The sequence below is a fragment of the Idiotropiscis lumnitzeri genome, chromosome 1 (assembly GCF_059441095.1).
Source record: "Idiotropiscis lumnitzeri isolate Australia: NSW breed Sydney's pygmy pipehorse chromosome 1, RoL_Ilum_1.0, whole genome shotgun sequence".
Taxonomy (NCBI): Eukaryota; Metazoa; Chordata; class Actinopteri; order Syngnathiformes; family Syngnathidae; genus Idiotropiscis; species Idiotropiscis lumnitzeri.
Window position 1 is genome coordinate 621,878 of NC_142391.1, and position 27,818 is coordinate 649,695.

The 27,818-nt window shown below is 49.0% G+C and overlaps 2 protein-coding genes across 6 annotated transcripts; one reads left to right on the forward strand and one right to left on the reverse strand.

Moving 5' to 3' along the window:
• Positions 1-616: 616 nt before the first annotated feature.
• On the reverse strand, positions 617-8,683 carry LOC148342511 (SUN domain-containing protein 3-like). 2 transcript variants are annotated; one of them, XM_088308198.1, is made up of 9 exons: positions 8,438-8,683; positions 4,495-4,585; positions 3,691-3,875; positions 2,645-2,697; positions 2,421-2,571; positions 1,853-1,971; positions 1,604-1,777; positions 1,374-1,463; positions 617-872 (listed from the first exon to the last, which is right to left on the reverse strand). In XM_088308198.1, the coding sequence occupies exons 2-9, from the start codon at positions 4,581-4,583 to the stop codon at positions 759-761; spliced, it is 975 nt and encodes a 324-aa protein (XP_088164324.1). In that variant the 5' UTR covers positions 4,584-4,585; positions 8,438-8,683; the 3' UTR covers positions 617-758. The 2 variants fall into 2 exon arrangements, with proteins under 2 accessions (XP_088164324.1, XP_088164330.1); XM_088308204.1 differs by having other exon boundaries at positions 4,487-4,585; positions 8,438-8,682.
• Positions 7,987-27,818, forward strand: tyro3 (TYRO3 protein tyrosine kinase). 4 transcript variants are annotated; one of them, XM_088308170.1, is made up of 20 exons: positions 7,987-8,247; positions 11,179-11,303; positions 16,119-16,305; positions 17,713-17,813; positions 17,882-18,052; positions 18,130-18,216; positions 18,319-18,434; positions 20,989-21,169; positions 21,247-21,389; positions 23,027-23,165; positions 23,248-23,389; positions 23,474-23,589; positions 24,123-24,218; positions 24,310-24,390; positions 24,465-24,557; positions 24,625-24,746; positions 25,651-25,760; positions 25,862-26,021; positions 26,840-26,976; positions 27,291-27,818. In XM_088308170.1, the coding sequence occupies exons 3-20, from the start codon at positions 16,226-16,228 to the stop codon at positions 27,691-27,693; spliced, it is 2,478 nt and encodes an 825-aa protein (XP_088164296.1). In that variant the 5' UTR covers positions 7,987-8,247; positions 11,179-11,303; positions 16,119-16,225; the 3' UTR covers positions 27,694-27,818. The 4 variants fall into 4 exon arrangements, with proteins under 4 accessions (XP_088164296.1, XP_088164311.1, XP_088164286.1 ...); XM_088308185.1 differs by lacking the exon at positions 11,179-11,303; XM_088308160.1 differs by lacking the exons at positions 7,987-8,247; positions 11,179-11,303 and adding an exon at positions 12,409-12,472.

The following is a 27,818-nucleotide window of genomic DNA, read 5'->3' on the forward strand; positions in this document are numbered from 1 at the left end:
TTGCAGTTATTGTCTTGCTTCTGGATTCTGAACGATGAATGTGTCGGTGCATTTCCATCATTTTTGTAAAAATTAGTTATTACTAATGCATTATTGAAAATTTGTTGCCAAATTGTTGTCCAGTTTCAGCATTGTTCATAAACTGAAATTTATACCTAAATCTCATCTGTCGTGTGCGTCGTATGTACATTCAAACATATGACACTCTGCAATTGATAAGTCGAGAAACAAATTTATTGTTAAAGTCTGTGGACCCCCTGAAATAGCCTTGGCCACCCCAAGGATAAAAGTCCCGCTTCGCCACTGAACTAAATACACTCCACAGAAAATCATTTTTGGACTGTCTTTATTTTCCATCACATCTAATATGATTACTATTACCATGAAGAGTAAATGAGCAGTCCAACTTTGTGACTTTAAGATAAAAAAAAAAAAAAACATTAAATCATGTAACGTATGATTACAATAAATATAAAAGTACAAATATTGCACAAGTTTATGTAAAGTGCAGCATTGCTGGCAACCTGAACCAACCAAGCAACCAACGTCATGGTCAACGTCAGCGTCCTCAAAGCGTCACGTGACTTGAAAGTGCCAGTGCGTGAAATGTCACCTGTGCCCGTGCTGAAGTCGTGTCCGTTCGCAGCGAGTGCGCCCCCGTGTGGCGGGCAGGCGGATTGTTGCGTTGCGTGAAGGCACGCGTGCGCAGCAGCAGTGTGTTCCGTGTCCACGGGCAGCGTGCACGTGCGTGTGCGGCCTCAGGACGGCAAGTGTCCGTGCACCTTGAAGCTGTAGAGGCACGTGTAGGTGGGATCGCCCCAGTTGCTGCGCACGCTCAGCGTCACGTGCGTGCTCTTGCGCGCGCCCTTGTCCTGTCACGTAAGCACAACACCACGTGACCAAAACCACTTCCTTTCATCATTTTGACACTTTTTTTAAACCTTTATGTCAATCGTTTGAAGTACTTGATGCTTTTGTTCAAACGTTTTTCCCCATTTTCTACTTTAAGATTATTTTTCATACACTAGATTGTAGATATATTTTATGACTTAAAAAAAATAAACTTTCATTGTACTTTCTTCTTACTTTTGATATACTTTTATCATCCTGGCTCCTTTTCCCCTAACTCATTTTATGATTTTAATGAATTAAAAACATCCAAAATGTAAATTCAAGAAAATAGCGGTGATCATTATTTTCACAAAAATGTGTAAAAGTTGATGCAAGTTCATTCCTGTTTGCTGTCAACAAAAACAAACGAATCCCAGAAGAGCAAAAACATGGATTCAAATTGAAAATGGCATTTTGGTGAACGAGGTTTTTTTTTTTTTGTGTGTTCTGTTTCAGTTCAAACTGGTCGGTGGCGCACTCACGAGAATTTTGAAGTTCTGGAACATGGGCCCGTTCTGTTCGTACTTGAAGCTTCCCAGTTTGACGCCGGCCGACTTCGAGGACTCCAAACCCTGCAGGGACCAATCACCGTCAGCCCGCACATGACCACCAGAAACATTCTTCGTTTAGACGGGCCTGGACTTGGCTTTATCAACATGTGCCTTGACACCGTCTGTCCGTACGTGTCCGTATGGGGTCGCTGGGTACTCACGTAGACGGAGAATTCCTTGGGCGCGTGCGGGATCTGGCCGGTGGGCGAGATGCTTTTGGCGACGTGTCCGAGGGTGACGCTGGTGACGAGCACTGCGTGCGAGAGTGCCACCGTCAGGTTGCCCTGCTGGCCGGCGAAGGCCCAGCAGTTTCCGGGGTTCAGCTCTGACTTGCCCTGAGGGACAAACGGCGCCGCGTCAAGGCCGCGTGCGAGGGCGTCGCCTGCGCCGGAGGGGCTGCGGCGGCTTACCTCGATGACCACTTTCGCACTGACGGTCTGGCGGACGTCCCACCCCAGGCCCAGGATGGACAAGCGGAACGTCTTCAGCGGGTACGCCGGCGACGTGGCGGTGCACAGCACGGCGGCGCCTGACAACAAAGCAAAACACGCGCCACTGCGGCTTCACGCATTCCCGTAAGCGGCACAGCGCCCCCTTGTCACGCGTCAGGCATGTGTAGCACACGCTCGTCGTGTGGCTCACAAATGTATCAGTTGTCCATCACAAATGTCATGTGTCACACACGTCACGTGTGTCATACGATTGGCTTTGGTTTTTTTTCCCATTGGCTTGTGACATGTTACTTACATGTTTGTCACATGCCTGTCATATTTGGTACGTTTGTCTTACGTTCGTGCCGCCGCTTCATATGTGGGCGTTCACACAGCGCCTTCGTGCATTCAAATCACGACATGCTAGTTCAGGTCTCTAATCTCGTTGCACACTGAGTACAATGACAACAAAGGGCATTCTGATTCTGATTCTGATTCTGATTCTGTAAGGAGATGCGCCGAGAGCGCTCGATATGCGTACACTCACCCGCTGATTGGAGGGCGTAGTTGGGAATGGTCGCCCACAGTGGCGCCTTGTCATCTTTGCGCATCAGCTCCTCGTAGCTGTTGAGAAGCGTTTTGAGCTCGTTGTACTTTCCGTAAACTTCCTCCAACAGCTCGTTGCCACGTACGGACAGCTGCCGGGACAACAGGATCATTAGGTCGTTGATGAGAGAGGTCGCCGGTCGGCAGAGAAGAAGGGTCTCGTACCAAGTTGGAGGGAGCCGGGCTGCCCGTCATCTGGCGAATGAACGGCTCGCACACTGGAAACAGGAAGTGATACACGCAATAAAACCAGAAAGATTCACAGGACGAGAACCCACCCAACAGGGACGAGAACCATATCTCGAGAGCCGGGTCCTCACGTGGGACTAGAGAAGACCCTTAGGACTCGAGTGTTTGCTCAGGGACCACAACCGGCTTTCAGAACATTCACTCCGGACTGCAAACTCTTCCGGGGAGTCCAACCTTCAACTTGGGAATGGACTTTCTGTCTGGACTACAACCTTCTTTTTAGACCCCAAAAACTCTCTTAGGATGAGTACTTTCTTTCACAAAACGAAAAACCCTTTCTGGACTACAACCGATTGTTTTCTTTGGACTGCCATTTTCTCTTTGGACAAGAACTCTGGACGAAAACCATCTCTGACTCAATCCAAGGTTCCCTGATGACAAGACAATTCCTTGGAGACGACAACAATGTCTCAGTACTTGAACCTTTTCTCCTGACTACAACCTTCTTTTTTGGACTACAACTCGACCTTTGGACCAGAACTTTATCTCTAGACTTCTAGAATACAACCGGCATTTGGGACTTTAATCTATCTGGCTGGAACTTTCTCTCTGGGCTGCAAACGTCTTTTAGGACTAAAATCTCGATTTGGACAAGAACCTTCCCTCAGAACGACAACCCTCTCCCAGGACTAAAACCTTCTGAACCGGACGAATCCAATTTTGCTCTTTTTGGACTACAAACAACCTTTTCTCAGGACGACAACCATTTCTGGACCACAACATGACTTGATATTAGAAGCTACTTTCTCTGGACCAGAACCTGCACCTGGGACAAGACTATCACTAAGGACTACAACTTTTGATCGGGACTACTGTGAATCCCTGCGATTGGCTGGCAACCAGTTCAGGGTGTTAGCCCCGCCTACTGTCCGAAGCTAGCTGGGAGAGGCTCCAGCACCTCCGCGACCCGTGTGTGGAGAAGCGGTGCAGATAATGGATGGATGGATCCTGGGAATACTCACAGATCCAGAATATAGGGATGAAAATGGGGAAGATGTAATTCCGTGCCAAGCGCAGCACTCCGTTTCCTCTGCGCGTCCGTCTGACGTCTCCAACGGGACTGTCGGACAGCGGGGTGTTGTCCTTGGCGTCGTCCGTGGCGATCCTGCGGGGGCGCTGCTGAGCGCGGCTCCGAGTCCACAGCTTCCTGTGTGGACAAGGTGAGCGGCAGCGTAGACATCACGTGCAGAGACATCACCTTCGGCGCTCTGATCCGTGAGCGTGTCTGCCATATTGGATGTGGCAGCATAACAGAAGGCAATTGAGACCGGCCAGCCTCTCCAAAAGCAATCGATGCGATTTTTATCTTGCAATTACAAATGGTAAATGTTATATAGCACACTTTAAAATGTTTGATGTTCTTTTGCAAGATCACTTGTGTTGGAATGCCCACAATGCCTTTTAAGCAGTTCAAGTTGGTCAAAAATGAGGTGAGGAAACTTGTCATTAATATAGAATGTAAAAAAAAAAATTTAAAAAAATAATAATAATTTGCTCTCATGCTCTACACGGGCCACACGTTAATACAAACAAATTGTGTACCGGATCAGTCTGATAGGTAAGTAGTGGGGGGAGGGGAACAAAAACTAAATAAAAACCAGCCAATAGTAGTCACAATCCAGTCAACAATTTGATCTAGATGTCATTTCATCTCGTCATCTTGGTTCACGGCTCCGCATTGCCACATCCAATACGGTGGCCGCGCTGACGTAGGAATGGGCACTCAACGTATGTGGAAGCACGCTATTATGAACGCACCTGCTTACCTGTACGGCGTCTCCTTGTACGAGATGACGGGCAGACCGTCACTGCTGTAGTAGCCCGATGACTCCAGGCGGGAACTTTTTCTTATCATGGCTGACGGACACAAGCGGGCCAGGTTACATTCATGAAGGAGAAGGAGGCAGCGCCCCCTACAGGTCCGCAGTCACTGGCCCCTTTCACACCGACGCATCGCATCAAAAGTGGAATTGAAGATGACGGACTATTGCGGCTTCTCCTTCTCAGATGAGCAGATGCGTACGCAGTTCGACGCACAGCTGCATCCACGCAAATGGGCTAATCGTGGGAAGCTAGCATACGGATCGGCTCTTTAGCTGGCGTGGCCCATTTAGGGCGAGTGCCTCGTTGTTGGCCGCGGGTGAATGCACGTCACGGAGAGAAGGTGGTAGGGCAAGGCAAATTTGATTTTAACTGTCGACTTTACAGCCAGCGGTTGGACTGGCGACTTTGGGTGGCGTGACAGCTTTAGGGCGCCTCGTTGTCTGCTGCGAGTGTGCGCATGTCACACACAGAAGACAGTAGAGCGAGGGAATTTCAAGTCCAGCTTGACAGCGAGCGTGCGGACCGGGGATTCTGGCTGGCATGACGGCTTCAGTGTGCCTCGTTGTCGGCCACGAGAGTGCGCACGTCACAGGAGCCTCATTTCAGATACTTCATTTTTCTAATCATTCAAATTTGGCAGTTGTTGTTCACACTTTTCTCTGTGGTGGGTCAAATTGACAAGACATTGATTTTCACTGCGCCTTTTGCTTCCGATTGTACGCTGGCAGCCGGCGCACTTGTTTGTCATCGAGGGCAGCGTGTGAAAGGGGCAAGTGACCACAAGGTGACAGTTTGAGCCAAGATCATGACGTGATGACATCACGCCGCCTTGACTGTGCGCTAACCATGGCGACGGGGGCCGAGTCGTCCTGCTCCTCTCGTTCCCAACGCGGTTAATGTTGTCAAATGGAGCAGCTGAACGTATAACCGTGGGTCACAAACGTTACACACGACAAGTTCATTTTGCAACAACTGCAAAGTTCAGATAAGGCAGGAAGTGGATCCAATCAACCTGCCAACCGTGGAGCTCGTGAATGCAGCGCCGCCTTGAGATGCGAGTGATCTATCGTAAGAGATTTTCGAGACACGAGCTGCCGTCGGGCCCATTTGCTACTTTGGCTTGTGAGCAACAATTTCAGATCCGAGCGCGACCTCGCGCTCAAACCTTTTTCTTTCTTTTTCTTTTTTAGAAAGGTGTTGTAGGTGGCAGAAGTCATGAAAGCACAGCACAGTGGACCTTGCGAGCCTGCAAATAGTTGGAAATTGCAATTTTTTTTTAATCTGGAAAAAAAATCTAATCAGTTACCGGACCACAATTCTGTGGAGGATTCACCGTATTCTGACAAATATTGTTACCGTGGAATAAGAAAATGAAAGGGCAAAATTAGCAGCATTTACCGACTCGGCCAGCCCACAACAAACAAAAACCCAAAGCAAGCAAGCAAATATCATTGCCACCTTCCCCCATTATTATTGCAGTGATTAAAAAAATATGCAAATTGAAACATTAAAAAATTGAACCCATCAATCGGCATTTTCCAAGAAAAGCAGGGTTATCTAAAGATGTCCTTTATTAGTCCCACAATGGGGAAATTTGAGAAAAAAATAAATACTTAGACAGGGCGCGCCGCACTACAAGGCACATGCTAGCTCGCACATGCTAATAGCAGCACTTCAGCTCAGACCAATCAGAGATGTCATGGCATCACTTCTCCACCTCAACCCAAAAAATAAATAAAGAATCAATCATGTTGGGTAATATCGTCCTGAGCTGTGGACTGAAATAGCGTCGCAACTGGGGCGGACAGGTCACTGATGGTGTCGTGGTCCACTCGCCTGCGTTGTGTGCGTGCAACGTGGGTTCGGTTCCCACTCACTGACGGTGTCTATGTCTGACCCGTGACTGGCGGGCGACCGGTTCGGGGTGTAGTGCGCCTTTCGCCCGTACTCAGCTGGGATAGGCTCCAGCACCTTCCCGCCACCCTGTACAGCAGGGGTGGGCAAACTTTTTGGTTGGCCGGCAACAATGGGTTCAAAAATTGGGCAGAGGGGCCGGACCAGGAGCAGATGGATGCAGTGTTTTGGTCACCTCACCTCATCGGCAAAAAAAAAAGACATTTAATTTGAAATGAAAGTGAACAAAAGCATGACAACGAAATATATGTCTTTGAAAAACCACAGTATTTAGAAAATAAAACATTAACAAGGTTTATTCATTTAACTTTTTTCAAGTCCGGTGGGCCGGATTAAAACGTTTGATGGGCCGTACGTGGCCCCCGGGCCGTAGTTTGCCTAAGTCTGCCGTACAGGATAAGCGGTACAGATAATGACATGACTGGATCGAACGTCACATGACCCAAGCCGAAAACAGCTAAGCGGAGTCAGAGTCCAGTGCGCGTGTCCTCGAGAACGCAAGTGGCCAATGTTTACAATTCAAACGTATTGTAGCGTCTTTAAAAGACACACTCATTCAGTTCTCGACTTTTTATTCTTACAAAAACGGCTCCGTCAAAACAGCGGGCAACTCGCTCCGTCGTTTTTAACGGATCACACGCCCCCCCCCCAACTCCCTCCCTCCCTCTCCAGAGAAACACAAATGTCAACACAAGAACAGACAACACCGTGATGTGTCGGCGTAGTAAGAACCACACATGGCTCAATGAAACGGTCAAGAAAAGTTTCAAATAAAAATTTATATTCCCCTGAATTTTTTTTATTCAGCTACATATTTGTTATTATTATTATTATTTATATTTTTTGGTAGTTGCCCCCTGACGCTGTACAGAGTAAAATACAAAGTAAAAACACTGACACGTAAAACGAACTGGATCAAATACGCGGACGTGCTAAACCTTTGCGGCAAAATAGCAGACGCTGCATGCGATCGAAAAAAAATGCAAGGCACGGCATTCCCAAAGAGAGTGAGAGTGATCGCATCTCTTTTGCCATTTAGGACATGAGGTCATTTGCAACTTTTTGGGGGAATCAAGCTGACATTCTCTCGTCCAGGTCTCAAACTGGAACGCGGCACAGATCCTCAAAGAAAGACTGAACATGTCACCAGCGCAAATGTTGATGGGAAGAGTTCTGCCGGCACGCTCGCATCTTCCCGTGCCGTGCTCGAACAATCAGCGCCAACCAAGGTTACCGACAAGATAAGAGACAAGCCGTCGCGCCAGAACGGCCATTTTGACCCGCATGCAAAACTGCGAGGCGTTCACTCCACGTAACGCGGCGTGGATGGTGAGCAGCGCTTGTTGTCCAACAAAGAGCGGGACCGCACTGCGACACGCTGCAGACTCCGGCATCTGAGGAACATCGGTTCAGGGACACTTGAGGGGATGAACAGTTTGACTCAGAGGACTCGGATGGAACCGCCACCTCATGTTCTGATGTCCGTCCTCCAGCGCACGCGCGCACGCACGCACGCACACACATACACACCCACGCACACACAGACGCACACACGCAAACTCACGCGAGATCTCGAGTCATCTGATTCAACTGATCAGATCATCAGCAAGGTCTGCACAAGGCTGGAGAAGATCCTGATCGATTGAATTACGCGCAGACGTCGAGGAACAAAATTGACCGACCTTTGCTCTGTACTCGAAGCTGCAAAATTCAAAAGACCAACACCGCGAAGTGGTTCCAAAACAAATCAAACGAGTTGGCGTGGACAACTAAGAGCACATGTGGGCTTTTTTTTAATTATTATTATTATTTTTATTTATTCATTTATTTTTTATTTTTCTTCGTGCACTTAGGGGCTAAATGCTTCGCCACAAGCAGGCGTGACGTCTGCTGCAGCCCCGCCCTTTCCCGCTGTCCAAACGTTTGACGCTCAAGTGTCAATCAAATCTTCACTTTGTACATGCTACTCACATTTGGACTTGTTGAGTTCTAGTGTCTTCTTCTCGGTGCGATACGAGTCGATCGGTGTGTTGTCGGGTTCCCGCGACGCGACGTGACGTGACTCGTGTGGAGCGTTGCCAACTTAGTGCCGTGGCGTCTAACCGGGAGGAGCCGCCATTTTGTGCCGGTCGCTCGGGAGAAGCTCGCCGCCGCCGCCGCCTCACCTGCCGCGCGTCCGTGACGTCACGCCGCGTCACCGCGGCGTGGCGGCCCTGTGACGCGTGACGTCAACACTTTGGCTCAAGGCGCGCGAGATCGTGCACGTGCTGGCAAGGAGTTGGAAGGGAGATGGAAACTTTGAACAAGAAAAATCCTCAGCTGCCTAAAGGAAAAACAACTTTGGGCTGTTGCAACGGGAGGCACACTTTTTGTTTAAAAAAACAAAATCAAACTAAACCCCCCCCTCCAAAAAAAACGTTTGAAACTCTGTGAAAAAGGAAGACTCAAATTTTAGCACGATGGCCTCACTGTGCGGAGGTCGTGGGTGCACATATTTTGAATGTGGTCCAATTGTTTGCTCATTCAGTCGCTGAGGCAAAGCAACTTTCCCTAGATTCACATTTTCGAGCCACCAGTGCCAGCTTCTCGTGGCACCTGCGTGACAAGACCACCAAGGAACGGACACACCTTCAGATCAATGGCGGGCTCTGCTCTGGACCTCCTCGTCACATTCAGAATCCGAACTCAGCTGTAGAAGATGCGTCTTTTTCTTGTTGGGTGGCCCATCTTCAGAAGTTTGACATCTTCTGGGAGATTGGTCCACACGTCGTCTCTCTCCGTCTTTAAGTCTTTAAAGCGAGCATTCAATGCTGTTGCAATCTTGAACCATGCATGGTTACAATACAACTTCATTTCTCGAGCACATTTCGCAACAGCTGGACAAAGCGCTTTCCAGATGGCGGCTGGAAATTAGCGGGAAATTGGAACACAAATTACAACACATAAACATTAGATCCAAGAAATCAGCAAAACAGCGACAGTCGCTGAGGGAGGGCTGGCTGACTCCAAAGTCACGTGCGTGACAGTAATCTAGCCGAGGCGTGGATTACTGTTTCGAAAGAAAAGGGCTTCGCTTTAGCCAGCTGCCAAAGATGAAAGAATCCGGATCCAACAACGACACCGATTTGCCCATCTCATTTCAAGTCACTGTCCAGTTTAAAAGCCAAGTTTGAGACGGTCGTCTTGAGATAAGACGCCAGGGGGCCGAGGTCTACGGGGTTGAGAGTAAAAGGCCCACCGGGTCCGAAGACCAGAACTTCTGTCTTCTTTTCGTTAAAATTCAAGAAGTTAAATGACATCCAGACTTTGATTTCCTCCCGAAAGGGACCAAAGTGGTCTTAAGGAGAGAGCGTCTTTTTTGCTCAGCGGGACATCGATCTGACTGTCATCTGCATAGCGATGGAAGGAAATTCCATGTTTTCGTCAGATGGAACCGAGGGGGCAGCAAGTCGAGCGAAAACAGCAAGGGCTCCAAAACGGAACCCTGTGGAACACCGTACGACAAATGGGCAGAGCGGGACTCACAAGATGTTTATTTGATAGATTTCGCACTATTATGCTCGGTTCAGACTGGACATGAAATGTCAGGTGACCACTTGCTGTGTGTGTTATTATTGTGGCTAATGCTACATGCTATCTTGGTTGACAGTTCAGGCAATTCACTCACCATGATCCCAACCTTACTTGCTTGGTCCCTTCAACTATTGGAAGGTGGCTGAGTCATTTCCTGGGCGCCGGTCCCACATTGTAACGGCGGAAACGCCCAACCCGGAATGCTTCGCTCCCATTCGCTCTGTCCGAAGCATCGGGCGAGTCGGACTCCATTTTCTATGATTGGTAGACACGGAAACAGGAAGTAGTTCTAGCGTGACGAAAACATGGACGTCCGCTAGCGATTGGATGCGGATGAGAACGTTAAGATCCAAGGAAGTACTTTGAATTCCAGACGACAAAGTGAAAAGCCGACATCCGCATCGCGTCACAAGTCGAGAGAAATGAAAGAAATTGAAGTGGCCCAAAAATATGGAAGTTACTTTTTCGAGGCGGTTGATGTTGGCAGGTTATTTTTGCGTTGAAAAAAGAGATCAAATCAAAGGGAATATTCTTTTTGAAAACAATGTTTTCCTGTTTCTTGTTCAAGCCATTCCTTCTGGAAGGATCTGAGCTGAAACGTGCGCAGCGCGGTACAACGGTCGATGCTGACAGATCCATTTTGGGGAGAAGAGCAAAAAACAAAACAAGTCCAGGGTACATTTCACGTGAACTTGGAGAGCTTTTGACGGATTCAATTGACAAGGATGACAATTTTGCTTGAAAGTGTCAGGGTTGGATCGCCGGTGGGCGAGGAGGAGGTGGACCCAAAATGCGAGGAAGCGGGGAAGCCAGGCAAGGGGTAACTTAAGAGGATTTTAATGAGTGAACTACAATGGACAAACAAGGTGCCGGGAGAAACAAACAAACGAGGCCAGGTGCAAACATAACAGAGACAAACTAAACGTGACTACACTGAACAGAATAGCGGGGACCAATGACCGTGACAAATACGAGGGGGTCGTGAGCGGGCGCATGAGCGAGACGAGAGCAGGGAGCGGCCGTGCAAGTCCGCGAGGGGAAGCAATGTTCCGACAATGATCTGTTGGGATGAGGTGTTCATCAGTGAGGCGGGGAGGGGAGGAGGCGCGGCCCGTTTCAAACTCTTTGTGTGTCCTCAGTCCGCGTTGGAGTTCTGGTTGAGCGAGGGCGCGGACGTGGAGTACGTGGCCGCCGCCGTACCGTCACTGTGGGCCGACATGCGAGCCATCGTCCGGAACGGCACCAACGAGCGGCCCACCAGGAGGTCAGTGACCTTCGGCAGTCTTCACGAATGTAAAGAATTGTGTTCTTCGAGACCGGCGGGACGTGACACACGCACGCACACGCAAAGTCGTTTGATGTTTGACACACACGTCAGGTACCGTTCATGAACGCGGCAGGGCAGCCGCTCCAAAATGATGCGCGCTCCGTACTTTGTCACTCGTTTCCTCCGTTTGTGGCTGTGTGCTTCTTCCTCGACAATCGGGCCATGTTTTTGTGGTGCGGTACGAATAACACAAAATACTGAATGCGGAGCCACAAAAGCGCAATCGCAACCATATGGAAAGCGTGAAATGCACTGTATAAATAAAGTTGTTTTGGATTGGATTGTATTGTTGGTGTTGCCTGAGTCATAATCATGTTTTGGTAACCTTTTGTTAGCCAATACAACTATTTATAAAGCGCATTTCACAACAGCTGGAGCTGTAACAAACCGCTTTCCATATGGTATCATATAAATTAGCGGGAAATTAGCACGCAAATAAATCAAGATCATCTTTCTTGTCTTTAATCAATCGTGCATTGTTCACTCGTGATCTAATATCAAATGGAGCTTGCTCACAGGTTGACAATGTATCTTAACTAGGTCCGTAACGCCTGACTAATTTTTTCTTTAGCTGACTTTCTGTCGCTAGCCTCATTAGCTCCTGACTTATTCTGGGGCCAAACGTTGTTTGTAGCAAATATGCAGTCTGAATCCATAAATGAGCGTCTGTCCGACCATTCCGCCCCAGGGACGAAATGCCCACCTCTGATAAGCCCGCTTCCATCTCCGTCCTTATAAAGTGCTTCCGGCCGTGCATTTGTCTTATTTTGAAGACGTGGAATTCCACATCCGGTGCGGTCAACTGACGTCACCGCCACAACCTCGGCAAAACAGCCCCCTCCCATTCACCTCCCCCATGGACAAAACAGACACACACACACACACACACACACACTACCCCGAGGGAAAACTTTTTTCCTGAATTCTTCTCCTGTTTTTGACTTTTTGTGCGCGCGTCTGCGGCTGTGTGTGGGTCAGCGTCCACACCCCACCGCCCGCTTCTAAGGACGTCAACGTGCGCACGGGCACGTCAGTGACAAACATGCTCGTGCTCGTGCTCGTGCTCGTGCTGTCGCTGGTCCCTCTGCTAGCTGCCGGCGCTGTCGGTGAGTCCGCTCGATAAATTATTCGATTTATCGGTGAATTGATTGTCGGAGGGTCAGGTGCGCAACTTGTTAGAAAATCGTTAGCATAAATGGGACTTTTCTCGCCCTGACTTGGTGGAAAGTGTGCTAAAGCGTTCCTTTGTTGCGCAGCGGCTGTTGTCGTCAAATGCTTTCGAAATACAGTCGAGTAGAGTTGAATTGAGTTGAGTTGAGTACTCGCAAAGACGAAGTCAAGCCAGCCGTCTCTCTTATTTTTTAATACTGTGTAACACGGCGCATTACGGTAATGTGCTGAAAGCGCTTGTTGTTGGCCACCTTCAAAATAAAGGCTCACAAACTCATGTATGTACGTCAGTGGTTTGGATTTAAAATAATGTGATTAAACTTCTCTGTTCAGCCATGGGGAAATACGAACTGTCTCAGAATAGCACCAAGACATGTTCTGAATTGAGACGGAAAGAGAAATGAATGTTAACTGTGAATCAATCACTGACATTACAACTGATATGAAAGACCACCACAGGTATCCAACCGACTTTGTATGAAATCTAATGTGGCACAAAGACTGAATTTTTATTTTTCAAATTCAGGTGTAAATGTCAAACATTGATATTTCTTTGGCCTTTTATTTTGAAATGGCACATCAGATGTTATTCAAAGTACTTTGATTGGATACCTGGGGTGGTCGAGTGTTCCCCAGCACTGGTCTGGTTGCGGGATAATGAAAACGTACTTTTTAATATATATTTTTTTAATTGGTTGTGATGTCAGTGATTGATGCACGGTAAACATTGATTTCTCTTTCTATCTCAATTCAAAACATTTCTTGGCGCAATTCTGAGTCATTTTGCATTCCCCTTGCGTGAATAGAGAAGTTTAATAACATTATTTTAAATCCAAACCACTGACGTACATACTTGAGTTTCACAGCTTTTATTTTGAAGGTGGCCAACAACAAGCGCTTTCAGCACATTACCGTAATGCACCGTGATGCGCAGTATTAAATATAAGAGAGGCGGCTGGCTTGACTTTGTCTTTGCGAGTGGAGGCTGGCCTGACTGCAGTTATGGATCGCTCGTGCGTTCAGCGCCGTGGTGACGTCATCAGATTCGCCGCAGCGGAGTGCCGTCGGCATGGGTTTGCGGTAAGCGGGATGATATCACGTTGATGGACTTCCTGTTTGCCTGCGTGTGCTGCGGATGCCTCTGAAATCTCCAACCTCATCATCAAATCCAAGCCCTCCACGTGTCAGCTCGACCCTCTCCCCACAACCCTGGTCAAATCCTGTTTACCTTCTCTGCTTCTACTCATCCGAAGCGTCATCCACTCGTCATTAACCACTGGAATCGCGCCCTTCACTCCAATTTCGAAAAGCTGCCACTGACCCCAATGACGACAACAACCTCCGCCCCATCTCTAACTTACCCTTCATCTCCAAAATCCTTGAAAAAATGGTTTCTTCTCAGCTTCGCGCCCATCTTACCCACAACTGCCTTTCTGAGCCTTTTCAATCTGGTTTTCGTCCCCGCCACAGCACCGAAACCGCTCTTACTCTTATCAAAATCACCAACGACCTTCTTACTACAGCTGATACCGGTTCACTTTCCATCCTAATCCTCCTTGATTTGAAGGCGGCCTTCGACACCATTTCCCACCCCATCCTCCGAAGCCGATCCTCCATTGGCAGCACCCACACCCCCTCCACTGGTTCCGCTCTTACCTCACAGGCCACTCCCAGATTATTCAGCTCAAAGTCCTCCTCTGTCTCTACTGGTGTGCCCCTGGGCTCTGTCCTAGGGCCCCACCTCTTCCTCATTTACACCCGCCCCCTTGGCCCAAATTTAACATTCATTTTCACTGCTTTGCGGATGACACCCAGCTCTACCTCTCCTGCAAACCAAATTCGCCTGTCCCTCCCCTGGTTCACCTTGAACCTTTTAAAACCGAATGACCCCTTTTTGGCACCAGATCTAAAGTTGACAGTTTTTCACGCACCATTGACACCTTGGTCCTCCCTTCCCCTCAGGTCAAGAGTCTGGTTGTCATCCTCGACAGTACTTTCACTTCCACTTTCATTTCAATCCCACATTAACAACATCATCCCATCCTGTTCTTTCCACCTTCGTAATATCAGCCGTCTCCGCCCCTCCCGCACACACACACACACACACACACACCGCAGCCATTCTCATCCAGAGCCTCGTCACCTCCCGCCCTGATTCTTGGAATTTGGCCTCTCCCAGGAAGCTCTCCACAAACTCCAGCCTGTCCAAAATGTTGCTGCCCGGATTATCACCAGATCACCCCCCCCATCCTTCAGCAGCTCACTGGCTTCCCGTCAAGCAACGAATCATCTTCAAGATTCTTCTTTATACTTTCAAATCTATTCACAACCTCGCCCCTCCCTACCTTTCCGACCTGGTCCATATTGCCACTCCGGCCCGCGCTCTCCGGTCTTCTTCTTCCGTCCTCCTCACTGTACCCCTTGCTTGCCTCCGCACCACGGGGGACAGAGCCTTCAGCCACCTTGCTCCTCAGCTCTGGAACTCTCTCCCACCTGACCTCCGTATTTGCACCACCCTCCTTGTTTTTAAAACTAAACTCAAAACAACCCAAAAAATTCTGTTCCGCCTTCACTACTCTCTCAAAGTCCAGATATGTCCCTCGTCCACTTTTGTATTTTATCCATTTTTTTTACCCGTTTGTGTTTAGACTTTGTATTTTACTCTGTACAGCGTCCTTGAGTGTCCTGAAAGGCGCTTCCAAATCTAATTTATGATTATTATTATTATGACATTTTGATTTTATGAGGGAGGTAAAATAATACATCTAGTGACTATAAAAGGCACAGAGAATGGATGGATGTGTAAAATAATCCAATCGCAAATTTGCTGGTGTGACTCAATGCCGCACGATTGGGCCCGACTGCTCCACAACACGTCTTTTTGCTCAAGTCTAACTATTTTGGTCAAGAGGAATTAGCGCAACAGCTCTCATCCTGATGTGCAACGACAGGAAACGTGGTTGACGTTAGAGCAGTGTTACGACCGGCTCTGCTAGGAAGGAGGGAAGTAACATAAACCAAGCTGTTAAATGGTGTGGAAAGAGTTTACAATTTATTTTTAGTAAAGCAAGGAGGTAGGTTTTAAACAAAGGATCTTAATCAACCAGTATTAACAAATGAGTACAAATAACAAAAGCGAGTGTCTCAAGAATTCACAAAAGTCCAACTAAGAGACACAACGAGCGCAAGCGAGGCGAACTGAACTGTAAAGGTCCAGCCGCCCTGAGCAGCTGGACCGAGGTCCTTTTATTGGTCCCAGCTGCACAGGTGGAGCTCGTTGATTGGGACGTCCACGAGCAGGAACGAAGTCCACCAACGGGGAACGAGTGGGAAATCAGGCCAGTGATGAGGCACAAGTCCATTGACTTTACAAACAAAAGGGTACAAGAGCTACTGGCATACACGAAGGGAGTGGCCTTGTAGGTGGGCCCTAGCCCAGGGCCGTAACAGCAGTTCTCAAATGCGGTCAGGTTCCATTTGGAAAGGGAATAGCTCAAATGCTAACCGTTGGTATGCTAACATCTAGCATCCAGAGTACAGAAGACCTAAAGGCCAAAAGGTGTCTTATTGCTCATCTGTCAGGCGCGGTGACATTCAGCCGGCACCCGAGCAACCAGACGGCGTCTCAGGGTAACGGCGTCCGTCTGGGCTGCGCCGTGGAGGGTGTGGAAGAGCCTGACGTCGTTTGGATGAAGGACGGTGCTCGGCTCCTCAGCAGTGACCAGATGTTCATTGCTCTCGGGGAGAAACACTGGGAAACCTACCACAGGTACTCAGAACAGGAAGCGTCCGCGTGTCCCGCACTCAGTCAACGTAGCAAACAAGTCGCTTTTCTGTCGTGTTTGACGCAGCTTGGCTTCCGTTTGAATCGAGGCGTCACTCTGTTTCTCGCCACATTTGTGATCGTGTCATGTAGGGCTGCACTGTTTTGGGAAGAACCCCCCGAAAAAACTCATTTTTGTATGTGCACGTCAAAATGCATTCAAATGCGAGTGTTGTCCGTTCCTGCGTCGACTCGCTTCATTTTATACCCTCTTCAACTTTCATTCTCATTTCCTCGCTCGCCGCTCCAGCATATGCGCTCATCTCCTCCGCGACGCGTGCTGGCGCGCACCCACACGTCACACACAAGCTTGACGATTGTGAGTCAGTTTAGGTTCAGAAACAGAATTTGATCAATATTCCAACAATACAAATCACGAATCTCAGCATTGGATGAAAAGTACGAGGCGCTATCTTCTGGCGATTGCATTCTAAAAAGCGGCATTTTCACCATTTCCTGTTTCAGACAAGATGCAATGTTTCCATTCGTGCTGAAAAGACGCTCTGAAGGGAGCTCGTCGCAGCGACGCACACATTCTTTCATCACGCGAACGCTGCTGTTAGCGCTGTTAGCTTAGCACATGAACGGCCGCTAGCTGTTGTCGACCCTTCATCTGTTAATTTCAAACCTGGTTGACAGGCTTGATACTCAAATCGTCGGTGCGGTTTGAAACGTTGAAATACGTTGCTTGTGTTGCCTCTGGATCTGACGCGTTTAGCTATTTTTTGCTGAGGTTCATTTTTGACAAATCTTCCGTACCGCCCTTCGTTAGCACGAGCTTCTCCCTCTCCTGGTCGACAGCGGCAGAAGTGCACGGCAATCCCAGGAAAAACCCAACGCGCACGTGGAGCGCGTTATTGTCGGGCTGCGCTGACCGTCGGCACCGGAGCGCAGACTAACGTGCGTTAGCCAACAACATTGACTGGCCGGCGCCATTAAGACCCGAGCATCGACAATTCTGGTTGGCTAATTCATCTGTCACTCAAACGCCGCAGGTTAGGCGAGAGAGGAAAAAATACAAAACGGCGCTGCCTTGCCATGACATAATCGCACTACGTCAAACCGCGATGTCCATTACATTTCGATTTATCGTGCAGCCCTACGTAACGCTAGCGCCAGTTGGGAAGAAAGTTTCGTTTGAACTCTGGGTCAGCTAGAACCGAGAAACCTAGATTCCTCACAATACTTTACGTCAAGCCGTACGTTGATCTCACCGGAATCCGCCTTGAGTGACTTTTAAGCCTCTGTTCTGAAGTGGCCAACCAGAACCTAGTGCGATCGTGTCCCACCGTATCTCAGTCGAGGGCTTCTCCAAATTGTGGTCAAAGTTCAATCTCCAGTTTTGCGTTTCAGTGTGAAGTCGGTCCAGAAGCATGATGCGGGCCAGTACTGGTGTGAGGTGGACTTCTACGGACAGACGTTCTCATCCGAACGAGCCTGGATCGTAGTCGAAGGTGAGGCCCGAACGGGTGTGCGGTGGCCTGTGGTTTTCCTGCTGTGAAGGTGTGCGTTTGGTTTCCAGGGGTGCCCCACTTTGTTGAGGCGCCTCCCGACGTGTTCACGCTTCCTGGCAAGCCCTTCAACCTGACCTGCGGTGCTGTCGGACCGCCTGAGCCTGTGGAGGTTCTGTGGTGGCTTGGAGGTGCGCAGGAGGGAGCCCCCAGTCCGTCCCCCTCCGTCCTTCGGGTCCACGGTAACGGCTTCCGTATCGTGGTGTCAAACGGTCCGGCGAGGAGTCAAACGGTCAAGTGACGTGTCATCGGCGTGCAGGTGTCAACAACACGGTCAAGTTCTATTGCGAGGCCCGTAACGCCCGCGGGATTTCTGTGTCCAGAACCGGAACAGTCTACATCAAAGGTGAGACTGGCCGGAGCATTCGGCTCACGGCTGCCCCATTAGCATGACGTGCATTTTGGGAGGGACGAGGTTTTAGGAATCTGACCTCTTGTCTTATGACAGCGTTGCCGGCAGCTCCGGCTGGACTGAAGGTTGCCAAGATGGTGGACAGTGACGCCTTGTTGTCTTGGCAACCAGGATTCGCAGGTCACTCGGAGTTGTCGGCCTGCAATGTCCAGGTAATGCACGTGCACGCACAAGTAGTTGACCAATTTTCCATCCGAGCATTCCGACAAACCTTGAGCGTCCTTCTGACTCGCCATCGGGAGCAACTGGCGGTTCGGGATCTTGCTCAAGGATACCAAAACGTGGTCACAATAGTCAGGGATCGAACCCACAACCTCTTGGTTGGGAAACGACCACTCTGCCACTGAGCCACGCCGCCCACAAATATTTGATGTCGATGTTACGAAAACATTCAACCGCATCACAATCGGATGAATATATCGATTAAATTCATGAAAGATTAAATAATTAAATAAAAAATAAATATGAGATTCATAAATGAAACACATTATGTTGCAGTTTGGCAAGGCGAGAGTTCGGCATGGAAATAGAACAAATCATTGAATTGAGATTTGTGATCAAATCAGCCCTCCTTAAAAAATAAATAAATAACCACCATTTTATGAAGTCTGAATAAAATCGGTTTCAATATGGTCCCAAATTATCCACTCATCTTTAACTCGAATCATGCCAACTCATAAAACACAACCTGACTGACCCTCATTCAAGGGGCTCGTAAACGACACCCATATTTGGTCGTCCGTGCGTGGTGAGTGCGAGTCCACGCGTGTGCTTCAGAACAACCGAGTTTGCGCCCGCAGTCGCGCGACGCAAATTGGAAGGAAAGTGCGAATCGTGTGTTGTCCTGTATGCAGATTTAATAGCGCTGGAAATGTCGTGTGTGTGTGCGCGCACGTGCCAGCGGCGCCACCTGCGCTTGCGTTCACAGTGTGAGAGCAGAGCGCAGTCGCTCACGTGCGCACCTTGGAGGGGAACATCGGTTGGTGACGAGAGGATAGGCCGCAGGGGTGTCGATGGCGATCGACCGGTCGCTCGCATGCGGAGCGGCCGGTCGGCCGTAGACCTGTTGCGTGCACATACAAGGACGCTAACGAGCTAAATCCGCCCTTTCCGTTGAGTTCAGTCGACTCGAAAAGTCCGAATAAAGTATCGAAACAATCTGGAACATGTAAGCGTATGTCCGCAGAGTGAGAGGAGGATTTTTGTTTTGCGATGAGCTCTGTGGCGAGACGTCTCACGCCGGCTGGAGAGCAGGCAAACCAGGCGGAAGCGTTCCCGCGGGCGATGCGCGAAGGCATGCTGTCGCAGTTTCCCCGGCGCCGGACGGAGGAGTCGTCCGCCACCGCGACAAGCACGAGCCAAGTTACCCATCCAACGTGCCCAATATTTATCGGGAGGTGTGAGCCACGCTCGCTATCGGCAGCTCCCGTCCGGACAAGTCATCAGGACAGAAAATGTGCACCAGTTGAATGTTTCCTGCAGTTCTGCGTCAGTACAGTGAACCCCCGGTTATCGCGGTTAATGGGGACCGAGACCACCCGCGAAAACTGAAAATCCGCGAAGTAGCGTCGCACCTTCAAAAAAAAAAAAAAAAAAAGAGAAAAAAAAACACTGTGTATATATATACTTCGCACCTATATATATATATATATATATACTGGTAGAGAGAGAGAGAGTGAAATTCATGTTATAACAAAAAAAATTATTATTAAAACTTATTTTTTTATTCCCCAGCCATTATTTTTGTATTTATTTAATTACTTCGACTTTTACCTGCTGGTACGCCGTCCGGTGTGCCCTGTGAATGTTATGATCCTCCAGCAGGACTCTCCAAACGCAGACACGGGAAAAAAGGTGGTGATACAAAGATATTTATTATAATCACAATATAGTCAGTGTAATCAGCGATAGTCTCGCAGCAGCTGACGAGACGATCGCTGGAGGAACGCCCACACAGCTGAAAAAACAAAAACACACGCGGCATGACAGGCACGGATCATGACTGTGAAATGAAAGGTGGCATTCTTCATTTATTTATTTATTCATTCATAACTGACAGCCTCGCGCTCCGCCGGTGACCCGGGCGGAAGGTGCTCCTCTTCGGCTTACTGTGACGCGAGCATGCCCTCCTCCTCGGGAGCTTCCATTCGGTTAAACTTAGGGCCCGCTTGGCACCGCCCGTGCCCGGGGAAGGTGCTCATCTACGGCTTAACTGCCACGCACGCCGGCCGGAGCTCTGATACGGTCCGAACCGCGCGAAACGTCGCCACCAATCGTGTCCGGGGGAACCTGCTCTTCTTCGTCTACTCTCTTCTTCGTCCACTCTCCTCTTCGGCGCACGCCGGCCGTCTAACCGCTTCAGCGCCCCCTTGTGCCGCTCGGCGAAACTACAATGCCCCCGAATATTTTTTAGACCCGCGAAGCACTGAACCCGCGAAAGGTGAACCGCGAAGTAGCGGGGTTTCACTGTATATACTGTACCTATAAAGAATTGAAATTCGACATCAATTAAGTAGATCACTTGGACTGTTGCTCGCAATTTGAAAAGGGTGATCAAGTCCATTCGTCTATGACGTCCTTGATATTTTGTCTGCTTCATGCGCAGGGGGGACTTTACTTTTTTCTATTTTATATCTGTCTATCTATCGATGAGAGTATATGTATATCTATATACACACGCATGTCATCGTGTGCGTTTCCCCTCAGCTCCAACGTTTGTCTCCTCGTCGTGTTGTTTTGCCCGAGTTGTCAGTGTCCGTCCCTCCTCACGATTGCGTCCTCGTCGGTCTGAGCCGCCACTCAAACTACAGCGCACGAGTCTCCTGTCTCAACGACGTGGGGGCGTCGCCCTTCTCCCCCTGGACGCACTTCCTCACGCCCGAGTCAGGTGAAGCGCCAATCTCGAGTCGGGGCCGCAGCGGTGGACTCGCCCGTGTCATCGAGAAACTCCGTTTGTACTCGCAGTACCCTCCGTGGCCCCTCGGAACCTGACCTTCAACTTGTCTGAGCGGCGGCTGCGCCTCCAGTGGGCGGAGCTTCGGCAGGAGGAGCTTCAGGGGGAGCTGCTTGCCTACAAGGTGCAATGGATTCTGGGAGGTGTGCAGCAGGTGAGGTCATCACTTGGATTGACTGATGCTTAGACGTTTGTGGTTTGGTGTGTGCACGTAAACGCCTCATTGACGAATCACTTTGCACGACGTTTAAATGATTGTTTTAGATCACGATTAATCGTTTGGATAAAAACGCGTTCTTAATGGGATTTTTCCAACCCCCTTTTAACGCCGTCAATTTTTTTAACGAGCGATTAAGACTCATCTTGGCCCAATAAACAATGTAGTCCTATGACCGGAGAAAAAAACGAAAAAATTTAGGACACGCCTGCATTTTCGCCGGTTTATAGAACTAAAAGCCTTTTGGCGAGTGGTAAAAATGACGCAAATTCAATTCTGAACGGCACATTTTTTTAAAAAAAAAGTTACCTAATGGTGTCATTGATAAGAGCAAAGTCATTTGTGTGTATTGCCATCGTGAACTGAAGTCCCATCGCGGCACGTCCAGTTGAAAACACCATTTGAAGGCCAAGCGCACCGCTGCTGCCAATTCTCCAGCACCTTGTCAAGCATCCATGGATAATTTGCGACAGAAACCGATGGATGGTTCAACGCCGAAGCCATCGCTAAGTGGGTGGCCACTGCGCGTTCGCATGGTGGAGGACGAAGGTCTGGCTGAAATACTTTGCATTGCGTCCAACGACAACACTTACCAATTGTCCTCCAGAGGCAACATCGCGACCCTCATTCAAGACTTGCAAGAAGCGGAAAAGGCGGAAGCCGTCGCGCTCGCCGGTGATTACTGGACTTCTCTCAAAAACCAGAACGACCTCGGCCCATTATTTTGACCCATTTCATTTGCACTTTTTGGGCATTTTATATTTCGTATGACTCCAATTTGTGACTTTGTTTGTGTGAGTCGAACCCAATTCTTGGTTTTTTCAATTAAAAAAAGAAAAAGAATTTGCATAAAAACAACTCAATTCTCATATATTAAAGGTATTATAATTCAATAAAATATTGGGACAAAAAAATAAAGGGATTTCTTTTACAATGAATAAAATGTGTGATTAACTACGAGTTAACTATGAAAAAATGCGATTAACTATGATTAAATATTTGAATCGCTTGGCAGCACTAGTTTTGATACATTTACGCCGCAGCGGTTCACTTAATTTGTACGATATACACGTCCGTCCGTGCACAGCTTGCAGCAAGGACATGCGGCGAATGGGGAGGCGCTTAGCCTGCTAATCGCTAAAGTGAAATGCAGGACGCAAAATAAATCCTTCAGCGTACAGTCGACTTTTCGCAGATGTTTGGTGAAAATGGCGTTCGGGCGGAAAGACAGCAGCTGTGAAGAGAGATGTCGTAGTTGAACCAATACGTATCGAGACATCAAATAAGTTGTCGGCCATAGCCGACATTCTCAGACCGGAACGCAAAAACGGCCAACGTCATCGTGACGAAGACGTTGGATTTCAAACGTCTATTAAATATTTATTCATCTCATGGAGATTTGCGATCCATACAATATTCATCATCTCAGGATGATAGTTTAAATCAATTTGGCTTTGCGAAGGGACGATGATTATCGACATAATCATCTGCGCAATTACACATGAATCCAAGATCGGACTTGACAGAAAGTAGTTCTTACAACTGGAGAGAAACTGCCCTCCTCAAATTTCCAGGAGCCTCTGCTGTTCAAGGAGCCGCGGGCTGGCCTTTGGAGCGGCGCTCGCTTCTTCAACTCTTCCGTCCGGGTGTCGGCCTGCACAGCGGTGGGATGCGGACCCTGGAGCCCCGCTGTTGTGGTTCTGCCCACTGCAGGTGCGTTGGAGGACATCCGACCGCTAACGTGACACACAAGCATGCTCGGTTGACGCAAATCGACGTGTTGTTGACCGTGCAGGCGGCTGGGCGGAATCTGCAGGCGCCGCCACGAAGCGGAACCGCATTTGGGTGGGCGTCCTGTTCGCCATTCTGACGCTGACTGTGTTGGCGCTGCTTTTTTCTGTCTTTGCTCAGAGACACGGGAAGGAAAGGCACTTTGGGTACAGGAAGTCAACCGAATACTGAGTCCATCTTGTCTGTGTGTGTGTGTGTGACATGTTGTTGGTTCCCCAACCTCCCAAAAGCCCGTCACCCATCATCTTTAGTTGTTTTTTCCCGGCCGCCGGCGCCGACACTCCAGTCTCCTTCATGGCCGCTCGCTCGTTCAACAGAAACACCGCCGGCCAGCAAGTTTTGACACGTGAGTTCTGCGGTTCCAAAACTATTTTTGGTTTGACTTTTTTGTTGGAATCATTCACTTGTTGCAAACGCCAGAATCGCTATTTTGGGATTTTTCAAGCAACTATGTGGGTCCGCCCACTTTATAAAAATTCTGTTAAAATTTACAAGTGCAATGACTAATCAATTATTTATTTATTTGTTTCCAAAATCGGTAAATATTTCCCAGTTTGAGTCATGAAAGCAGACTGGTCATCTTGGAATTGAATCAAAGTCAAACATTTGCCTTTTATGATGGAAAACAATGAGCACTAAGTGAATGATCAGACATGTTTTTCACTTTGAAAGAATGCACAGTACTGTTTTTGAATGAAAGCGTAGAAATAAAAATGAGAATCCAAATAATTGTCTTTTACAGCCCTAGTTTGAATAACATCAGGGAGTGGTCCTGCTGTCAATCAAATGAACGTGACATGTTAGCCACGCCCTCTACCTTGGTGATGAGGTCTTTTCAGGGGATCAGATGAACTTTGTAGAGTGTGTGTCTCCCTCTAGTGGACACTCTGGGTATCAGTGAGGAGCTCAACAACAAACTGAAGAACGTTGTCATCCCAGAGAAGCAGCTCATGCTCGGGCACATGCTGGGCAAAGGTCACGTTATGTGTTCACGTCATGTTTTCATGTGACATCATCATGTTACCATGCCAGCGTGATGAGTGACTTTGCACACGTTTGTGTTTAGGCGAGTATGGGTCGGTACGTGAGGCCTTCCTGAAGACAGACGACGGCCAGGTCCACAAGGTGGCGGTCAAGGTTCTGACATGTGAGTTGTTCCTTCTCTCGTGGCTTTCCGTTGAACATCACACCCTGATGATGTCACCCTGCGGGCGTGTCCAGCTGACATCACCTCGTCAGGTGACATTGAGCGGTGCCTGAAGGAGGCGGCACACATGAAGGACTTCCGCCACCCCAACGTCATCCGGCTCATTGGTAAAGCTTGGCTCGTTCTCGTCTGAAGGCCCGCTTCTTTTGACGGACGCTAAATTTGGTCCACTAGGAGTGAGTCTGCACCGGCGTCACACTCAGCGTTTACCCGTCCCCATGGTGGTCTTACCCTTCATGAAGCACGGAGACCTGCACACATTCCTGCTTCTATCCAGACTCGGAGACCAGCCGCTTGTACGTCCCGTCAGCGCGACCGCAACACGACGTCGCTTGGAGCTGCCAATGTGGATGAAACGTTTTTGACTCGTTTAAACCTACGCGCAAAATACATCGGAACGTATCGAAAACACAGCAAGTAAAACTTTTTTTTTTAAAGAAAAAAAAATGCTACTTCACATTTGGCCTACGCGTGAAAATAGAAAAGTAAATCTTTTTTTTTTATTATTGTGTCTTTGGCATTTTGTTTTCGCCCAATAACGCCACCGATCTATCCATGCGCAAGTCAATACCGTCATTATGGGGGGGAAAGAACCAACTGTGCATACAAATATGCTCACAGTGCTGGGCACTTGACCCTTTTTTGACAGTCAGTCCCCCTCCCTCCAGCTGCAGCCCTCCGGCCTTATTCATAAAAAGTTGTCGTCCCCCGACTCCGATTCACCACCCATCAAAAAAAAAGGAGATATCGGCAGTGCATTATTTAGAGATCATTATTCAAATGCGCTTACCTTATTGTGGTCGTATTTGTCTCCTCCTTTCTTCTTCACGAACGTGGCCTATGCAAGTTAGTCCGCGCAGTTGGCGGCGGCACTTTTGTCGCACAAGGGACGATTCGTGGGCCAGGCTAAAATCCACCTCTGGCCTTGCTCAATCGAACCCTTGTTTAAAATTTGTCAGCGCCTACCCCGCGCCCCAAAAATGGGCAACCGTCCGGTTCGCGCGTGGGACGCTCACTTAACAGCATCACGACGTGACTTATCTTCGTGGCTGCGTCCCAACCGTACCGTACCGTACCGTCACAGCTTCATTCACAACTGGACTGCATGAAAACGTCACGGTGAAAGTGTCAGTATGTCGCTGCCTCTCCCCGAGCGCGTGACTGGTGCTTGTGCTTGGTTGGCTGTGTCTTTCCCGTCAGGACTTGTCCGCGCGCATGCTAATTCAGTTCATGTTGGACGTGGCGCGCGGGATGGAATATCTGAGCAGTCGGAATATCATCCACAGAGACCTGGCGGCCCGCAACTGCATGTCAGTCCTCGTCGACTTCTTTCCTTGCGCATTGCACTCGCATCCGGTCCGAAGCCGCAAGATGATTGTCGTGATGTCGCTCTGCTCTGTGTGTGCGTCAGGCTGGATGAGAACATGGCAGTGTGCGTGGCAGACTTTGGTCTCTCCAAGAAGATCTATTCGGGAGATTATTACCGGCAAGGATCCGTCTCCAAGCTTCCCGTCAAGTGGATCGCTTTGGAAAGCTTGGCCGACAACGTCTACACCACGCAGAGTGACGTGGTACGACACACACACACACACGCACACACACACACTCTGGCATTTCAAATCTTTTGTGTTGCAGACTTAAAAAAAAAAATGCAAAAATTAAGAGAGTTATTCTTTGTTCTAAGTTGATCACGTTTTGTTTTGCCTTTAGTTTTCTTGAATAATAATGCAATGCAATGCAGAGGTGTACTTAGAACGATTTCTATTTCATAGTTGCGAAATCTTTTCTTGTTCCCCGAGGAAGTGTAACAGAAAATAATGAAGTAGCACTGGCCCAGAGTCAACCAAGAGAATCATCCTTCCATTTTATGTGATCCGCTTCTCCTCTTGAGGGTCGCGAGCATGCTGGAGCCAATCCCAGCATACCTTCAACTGGTTGCCAGCCAATCGCAGGACACACGCAGACAAACAACCACTCGCACTAACAAACGCAGCAAGGGACAATCAATCTGCCAAGCATGTTTTTGGAATGTGGGAGGAAACCAGAATACCCTGAGAAAAGCCACGCAGGCACGGGGAGAACATCCAAACTCCCGAACCCCGCACCTCTCTACCGTGAAGCCCAGCATGCCGCCTCCATGTGGAATCAACTCGTATAAAATTGCCACGCTAGTGTTAGGGAGGAGAGAAATGATTGATTCCGGGCAGAGTGTCTATCGTTCCCTCCCACCGAGGAGTTTTTTAAGGCATCTATCTCGGTCCACTATATAAGAATTGACATTTAGTCAGGGAGGTGTCTTCAATTAGTCGTTGTAGCACTCGAGTTAGAATTAGAATTCGTTCACCGACCAATGAGGTGAACGATCGCCAACGATGTTTGTGTGTGTCAGTGGGCCTTTGGCGTCACCATGTGGGAAGTGATGACCCGCGGCCAGACGCCGTATCCCGGCGTGGAGAACTCGGAGATCTACGAGTACCTGATCCGAGGAGAACGCCTCAAGAAACCTGCCGAGTGCAGGCAAGACATGTGAGTCGCGAAGGATGTCATGCGACACCTCGGCTATGATGTCAAGTGACGGCTCAGTGATGCTTTCAGGACAACGCAACGTCAGTGCTTTTGAGGTCAGAACAATGTCACGCGATCTCCCGGCTATGACGTCGTAACAATGTCATTTGACCTCTTGATGTTTGGAACGGTCGTGATCAAATTTGTGACCGTCAGCTGTGACGTACCGTTGTCATAACAGCTCACCAATGTCATGTGACATCGTAGCCAATATGTCATTACCACCACATGATCGCTCAGTCATGTCATAATGATGTCACGTGATGACCTCTCAGCTACGACGTGATGCACAGCTGCTGGAGTCCTGTCCCCAAATGTCGGCCCACGTTCCAGCGTCTGGCGGTCCTGCTGAAGGAGCTACGGCTTAGCGTTTCACCCGCCGCCCCGCACAAAGACTCCTTACACTACGTCAACCTGGGGGGGCAAGGCCAGGAGGGCAGGCGGGCCAGCGGGGCACCCGGCCCGCAAGAGGGCAACACCTTAAGCGCCCCCTGGACGCGAGGCAGTGAGGACGAGGACTGGGAGCAGGACTGGCTGATGGTGGCGTCTGGCGCTGCGATGGCTATCGGAGGCGGTGCAGACTACAGGTACATTGTGGACCCATGTGGAAGTACTCACGTGGTGCCGGGGCCGGAGCAGGGACTGGAAGAGGATGACGACGCAGTCATTCACGTGTGAACTGATCAGATGGCACTTGAGACGCAAAACGCTGACTGGACACTTGAGTCTTGCACACTTTCCTCGGCTCTTCTTAACGTTAATGTGTCGTGGTATTGTGACTAATTAAAAACGTTTATTTCTAA

Coding starts and splice junctions, on each gene's coding strand:
- tyro3 (XM_088308160.1), top strand. CDS start 12,409: ATGCTCGTGCTCGTGCTCGTGCTCGTGCTGTCGCTGGTCCCTCTGCTA. Junction 17,814..17,881: donor AGCCTGGATCGTAGTCGAAG/GTGAGGCCCGAA, acceptor TTTGGTTTCCAG/GGGTGCCCCACTTTGTTGAG. Junction 24,391..24,464: donor GGCGGTCAAGGTTCTGACAT/GTGAGTTGTTCC, acceptor GGGCGTGTCCAG/CTGACATCACCTCGTCAGGT.
- LOC148342511 (XM_088308198.1), bottom strand. CDS start 4,583: ATGATAAGAAAAAGTTCCCGCCTGGAGTCATCGGGCTACTACAGCAGT. Junction 2,572..2,644: donor GCCCGGCTCCCTCCAACTTG/GTACGAGACCCT, acceptor TTGTCCCGGCAG/CTGTCCGTACGTGGCAACGA. Junction 1,464..1,603: donor CCAAGGAATTCTCCGTCTAC/GTGAGTACCCAG, acceptor TGGTCCCTGCAG/GGTTTGGAGTCCTCGAAGTC.